Source organism: Formica exsecta, unplaced genomic scaffold (genome assembly GCF_003651465.1).
Source record: "Formica exsecta isolate Colony F162 unplaced genomic scaffold, ASM365146v1 scaffold115, whole genome shotgun sequence".
Lineage (NCBI taxonomy): Eukaryota > Metazoa > Arthropoda > Insecta > Hymenoptera > Formicidae > Formica > Formica exsecta.
The window spans coordinates 2,183,918-2,190,769 of record NW_021848490.1 but is presented as its reverse complement, the minus strand read 5'-3'; the positions used below and the strand labels follow the sequence as shown (position 1 = coordinate 2,190,769).

General features: G+C 37.1%; 1 protein-coding gene across 5 annotated transcripts in view; it reads left to right on the top strand.

Annotated features, from left to right (window-relative positions):
- The first annotated feature begins 1,061 nt into the window (after positions 1-1,061).
- LOC115237928 (nephrin-like) overlaps positions 1,062-6,852 on the top strand; it is a 332,314-nt gene continuing 326,523 nt past the window's right edge. For all 5 annotated transcript variants that reach the window (XM_029811338.1, XM_029811347.1, XM_029811320.1 and 2 more), the window contains exon 1: positions 1,062-2,563. In XM_029811338.1, coding sequence (XP_029667198.1) covers positions 2,476-2,563 — 88 coding nt within the window. In that variant the 5' untranslated portion in view covers positions 1,062-2,475. The remainder of the gene's footprint in view (positions 2,564-6,852) is intronic.

Here is a 6,852-nt window from a genome sequence, read left to right as displayed (position 1 = left end):
CCAGTTTATTTTGGAGGGTAAAAAAAATCGACAATAAAATTAAGTTCAGTATCCCAAAAATATTTTGCGGAATAAAACTAAACCAAGTTTTTTCATTTCAAATAATTACACGAAGAGCAGCATGTCACACCATCGAACCATGCATTTTCGAACACGCTACGCACAGAGACTCGTATATATATAAAAAAAAAAGAGAATAAATATTTAAAACAAAATATTAACGTACTGTTTAATCATCAATAAAAACATATGTAAAACGCCGACGCCAAAAAGATCAATATTTTTAATATTCTTCAAAAAAAATTCCTAAAAATCATAAATTTTTCATACTGTTAGAATAAACTGGGCCCTTAAGAAGGAATTGCATGGATCAATTACGTCAAAAGTTAATAAATCTAATACGTTTCGAGATTCATGAATTTGCAATTGCGTGCGCACACACGCAAACACACACGCACACATATACAAAGCACTTTTATAGCCTCTCAAAATAAAATTAATAATCTATTTATAAATTAAAATAAAAACATCTGTTTTGCTCTGTAAAATATAATTTAATCTCAAAATTGTAAATACTATTCTATGTCAAACTAACTCTTTTATAGTGACTGTATTATGAAAATTTGAGTAACCGTACACAAAAATCGATTAAAATAAAAATGTTAATTCTACGAGGCAAATTTTTACTTCAATTCATAAATTAATTTTTATAATTATATATTTTAAAAGGCTAAAATGTGCTTTGCGCAATATCAAATTCATGAATTTCGAAATGTATTACATTTATTAACTTTTGACGTAGCTGATTCTCCTGAAGTTCCTCCTTATTTATGTATATAAACGATTAAACTTAAATGTTTATATAATAATAATAATAACTCCTCAAATGTTTATGACAATGTGTATTTGAAATATGGCCGCTGTGCGGCTAGTAATTCGGGATACCGGCCGAGCGGCAATGTTCGGAGACGCTCGGCCGCGCTCGGCAATCTCCGTGGATCTCTGCGGGGGCAGAGGCCTCCCACCTTGTCGCGCAGTCTCGCACACTCCGCGCAGTATTCACACTCTCGCGAACGGCAGCGCACGTAGCGCAACGTCTCGGTCCTCCTTCGTCCTGTGAGTGATCTTGCCGGAGTTTGTAATATCGGTGTGTCGTAATAATAATAACCGGGCTCGCGCGGTCGCGTGTCATCGAAGCCGGTTATATCTCGCGTAATTTTCGCGATAAATCGGATACGCGCCACCTGCTGTGCGCGATTCAGTTTCGCGTTCAGCCACCCTCGGCATCCACCACCCATATCCTCGGTTGTCGTCGTCGTCGTCGTCGTCGCTGCCACTCCCCCGCCGCCACCCCTCTCCGCACAATTGTGACGGATGTCCGAGCAACACGACGAGAGGATATTTCGCGAAGAGTGAATCGTTGTTGTCGATGAGAGAATCGATCGTTCTTCGTGTCCCGATCAATTCCGAGAACGACTTTGAATTTTGGCGCGAGTGTGTGGTATAGGAGTAACTTCGCTCGAATAGATCGAGCGAAGTGTGATTATAATCGCATTTACGTTCTGCAGTGCGAATCGCGAACACATCTCGTACTATCATCGGGACCCTCGCATTTTGATCGTCGTCGTTTAGAATCCCGGAAGAACGCAATCGGGATATCGCTCGGTGATATTCGCCGCGTGTCGCGATCCGTTACAACCGTCGTGATTATTATCGTCATCGGCAGTTTGACGCGAAGGAAATCATCGAAGGAGTCGAACATATTTCACGCGGTGGCGGCGTCTCGAGTCGGGATTAAAACTGTCGAAGTTCTCTTGAGTGAAATAACCGGATTATCGAACTTGTTCGGCGAACTTTTTCTTCGAAGACTTGTCGCGTGTTTGAAAATCGACGTGACGTTGATATTCGAACGCGAGTTCGCGAGGCACGTTGGTGAAGGCTCGATTCGCGGTGGTCCATGAGATCGTCCGACAAATAATTACGTGAAGATCGTCGCATATGGGCGGACTCATTTTTTCCAGAAGCGTAACGGAACGCGAATGTTTGTATTCGCGCGGGGACGATCGTAGGATGTCGACGAGACTCTAACAACGGCAGCTTTACGACGGGACTCCAAGTATGTTACTGTCGACCACGAGACATCCATTGACGATCGGAAAAGGAGATGAACCGAGAGGCGTAACCGAGACGTCGATCTGTTGACCGGAGTAAAGTTGGTGCGCGTTTTCGAGATTTGAAATCGTATACGTATCGCGGTCACGCGTCATCGTGTGTCGTGCAAGAAAGTGTCGCGTATCGTCAGTGTCGTTGTTACGTACGATGATATGTGAAACGAGTGATACGGACGAGTGATAAGAGATTCATCCTTTTGGAGATCGCGAACAGTGTTTTTCATCATCTTCTTTACGTTACTTAATCCGCCTGTGTCAGTGTATGTGTGTGTGTGTGTCGTAAACGGACCTCCATCGCACAACCATGAGAGTCTCCAGGGTGATAGCGGGAAAGGTCTTCGGGATGTGGCTCTTCGTGCTCATCGCTGCCTGCTTCACACCGGTTGTAAAAGGTGCGTATTAATTTTTATGATATCGGAGCAAGGCTCCTTCCACGAATAAGACGATGTAAAAAAGAATGTATCTTTGCGTCTGGCAGCGTTTCGGCGAAATCGGGGGAATTGAGAGACCGCCGTAATTTCGGCGAGCCTTAATTCGAGATAAGACTTTCGTTAAGTGGCTATTCGCGAGACGACTTGAGTGAATAAAAAAAGACGGACGAATTCCATAATCATATTTCATCGAGTCGTTGCGTAGAGTGTCGTTTTTATATCAATTTTCACATAATTTCCGACGAAACAATTTCGTTTATATATATACAATTGAACAAAATTGAGTACAATATATACGAGTATAATTTTATCATATTTATCATTTTATTTTTGTAATTTTATTTTGATCAAAAGAGAAGATTAAAGCGAAAGAGAGGATTAAAAATAAAAGATAAAAAATTTTTTTTTTTTTTTTTTTAGTTTGAAATGATAAATATTTTATAGTATGTTATGTAAAATGAATAGAACTTTTAGAATGCAACATCTCTCATATGTAACGATCCAATAGAGGATCCAAAAGCAGAAAGCGTATCATATTTCCATCAAAAACAAAAAAAAAAGAATAGTAAATATACGCGCAAAATTGCGCAACTACGTTCAATCCGGAAACATTTTTTAAAATACAAACAACGCTGTCAGACGCTATCTGTTTTTCCCATGTGTTTTTAATATTCGATATTAAATATCTCGGTAACTAAGCGTTAAATTAAAAAATCTTCCTTAAGTAAAACGCGCTTGGAGTTAATTGAAGACATTATTGTGTGTGTGCGCTGTATATATTAAATCTTTATTATTTATTATGAAAGTTTAACACGCGTGCGGAAGAGCCTGTTGTCTTCGATCGCTTATAGCTCTCGCAGACTATTTACGCTCCGATATTTTAAGATCGAGTTTAAATTAATCGAAGAATATCCTTATTAAAACTAAGATGCTAGTAATTTCCTGGGCATTTCATATATCAAGTTAAATATATAAATTTGGCTTGAAGATGAGAAGATGAGATTTTTTTAATTTTTATTTTTCATAGGTAATTTTAGAAGAAAATAATTGCAATTTTTAAATTTAAAGAATAAGCTTGCGACAACGAAGAGAATTAAGAAAAAAAGTGTTGGATTTTGAAAACTTTTGAAATATTTATAAGACTCCTTTCTCTCTAAAACTCGATATTTCGTTGAAATTTCATCCTGTTAATTCTGACATGATGGTATAGCGGATTATGTTCGATAAATTTAACAATTATTACAAACAAATTTGTTACACAAACACGATAATTATTACTTATAAATATAAAAAATAGTTTCAAAATGAAATCTTTGGATATATTGTTATATTTATATTTTAATATTACAATTTATCTCTCTCAATTGATTCCGTATATATAATTTTATTAAAATATTATCAAAAATTCAGATATTTTGTTTCAACTTTTTCATCTCTGTTATGCTTAATTTACCGTTAATATATTTCTATATTACTGCTTCAGCTTCATTTCCGAAGCTGTTTAGCGACTAATGAATATGCGCTTATTCATCGATTCATTATACGCTGTATATGGATCTCATTATTTGTAGACACTGTTTATATATTATTGGACAAAAAAGTAAATGGACGTGTCTCGTCCATTAAAACGTAATGTTGTTTTGCATAATGTAGTTGCATTAAAAATATGATAACATCATTCGGCAGGCGCGAAATGCGGGAGTATAATGGGGAAAAAAGAGAGGAAAGCAAGGATGTTACATTATAAAATATGATTTAATTTTAAAATACCACGATGGTACCATACGAGACGGATCGTTTTCGTGCGGATATAATTCGTGATCTCGCGACGCTCTGTCGAAGAGGAAAATGACGGCATGAAAATAACAATAGGGCAAGCGCGCGCGCGCAAGAGAAATCGATATTGTAATGTGTTTTTCTATTAAACTACGCGAAAATGAAATTTTGCAAAAAGGAATGATGTACGAAACGAACGGCGGCATCGTACGCGCAATATTCTGTTGCATCTATTTCGCGCGTACTAATTTAATTGTGAATGGAAATCAATTTTTCGCGAAACTGAACGTATCGCAAAAAATTCTCAACATTAATCTGCTATTTGTATTTACGGATCTTTATACCTTTTTATCGGACTTTTTATTACGTAAAAGTCGACGATATTTTATCCCTTCGATCGCGCATTGATTTGTTCCGTTTAATAGTTTTTATATTTTTGTTTATTGCATAATGATATTATTTTCTTTCGTAATTATCTGTATATCATTGCATTGTGTACAGTGTGTGTTACAACAGCGGATCAAAGAAATATATTCTACTCACGCGTAATTCATATTTTCCTAATTGAACCGATTGTTTTTCAATGAGTATTATACGATTAACGTGCTCTCAAATTCCCGTTAATCAATGTTATATCTGTAATATTCTTTAATTTATTAATGCATAACACGTTTTTCATTAACGAAGAATCGCGCTGCTAATTAACTTAAAACCGTTCGTCATTACGTTAACCTTTGATGTACCAATATCATTTCAAAAAGATTCAATAAATAGTTTCATCAACCATAGATAATCAAAGATAGACCCGATAAATAAACACATTTTATTTTTATCTATATCATCATGCCGATCGACATACATTTTTTTTTTTCATTTATAAACATTTGTTGAAAATAATCACTATGCATTTTCCTCGTTAAAAATGTTACATATTCCATGAAAAACGGCTCTTGAAAGCTGAACCGAATTTGACCCAGTTTCGATAGCCTATGAGATAACACACATACACACACGCACGTGCTTTTAATTTGCGAAAACGGTTCAATTCCAAAAATCAAATAGCTCGATAATTGAATGCTGGATTAAAATATCGTTGAGGATAAAACGTACATGTTGCTTAAAGAGCAAGAGGTTTTATTATTGATATTCGATCTTTTCGGGATATTCCGTCTAGTTTTATGTAATATAATAACGCGGATATATCGTCAAAACTTTTATGTATATATATATATATATATATATCGCTCCATTCGCGTCTCATATATTCTTATAATTTTATATTATTTTTCTTGAAGTACTTGCGGATCCCATTATCGCTCGCAATTTTTTTTATTAAACAAGAGTGCAACAGTATATCAACTAAAGAACTACTTACTGTACGACAGCGCGTAGGACGATTTTTCCAATGCGACGAGGATAGAAATTTCCGCGAATGTAGAACTTGTGGGTTTAAAATTACGAATTTTACATGTCGAAAATTACATGTCATTCATAATGTAAATTGCGACATGTTATCGAAATATCCATACGCCGGCTAATTATTGCGCGGTTGCATAGATGGAAGTGCTACGGTCGGCGCGTTAAGCCGCATATCGCGGCATAAACAAAATTCTATAAAACGAAAGTACCGACATTAATATACGTAAATAAATGCGATATATCGATCATATAGATATATATAGATCAATAAATAAACTCATTCTTGAATGGATTTCAAATCGGTTCTCTGATCAAGCAAATTAATTACAAGCTTATATTTGCTTATTTAATCCTCTTCTTGGTTCGATATCCCGGTGTGATTAAGCTCCAAAACCTTCATATTAATTTTAATGTTAATCTTGGAATAAAATCCTTGCGTAACGAAGTCCTTAACATGTAATCGTATCGACATATTCTGCACGAGAACTCACGCGCGCACGCGTAGAAATTGTCGACGGACGAATCCTTAAAAGATGGTGTGTAAGGACTCGGGAAAAGTCTCTTGGATCTTAGCCAGATTCGATTGTTGTGCAGCCGCGATACGAGATTATACGCGATAGAGTTATAGGGACGGGGGAGGGGACGGGGTGTAACCGCGAACAGCAGCACGGAGGGAGAGAGGTAGGGTCATCTGTCTCGTTGAAAAAAAAAAAAAAGCAGAGAGCTCTCGTGAATCTCGTCTCATTCGTTATACGCGGATCGCTCCCTCGAATGCGGCTTGAATTGTGGATTCACCCGCGCGATTTTTCCTTCCCATTCCGCCCAGTCCGTAATATCGCGTAATTACGAACTTGAACTTTCGAGTAGCTGACGAGGGGTCGATCGATGGCGCGGCGCTTTCTCGTTCGCGAACTTTGAGAGCGAGCGAGCGGGCGCAGTTGCAAAACTGTAATTGCAGTCGTTTAGCTATGTTTCTTAATAAACTGATAATTCAGCCGAGGAGAATGTTAGCGGAGAGGAGTGCCAGCGAATCTGGCAACTGATTTGATCAGTAC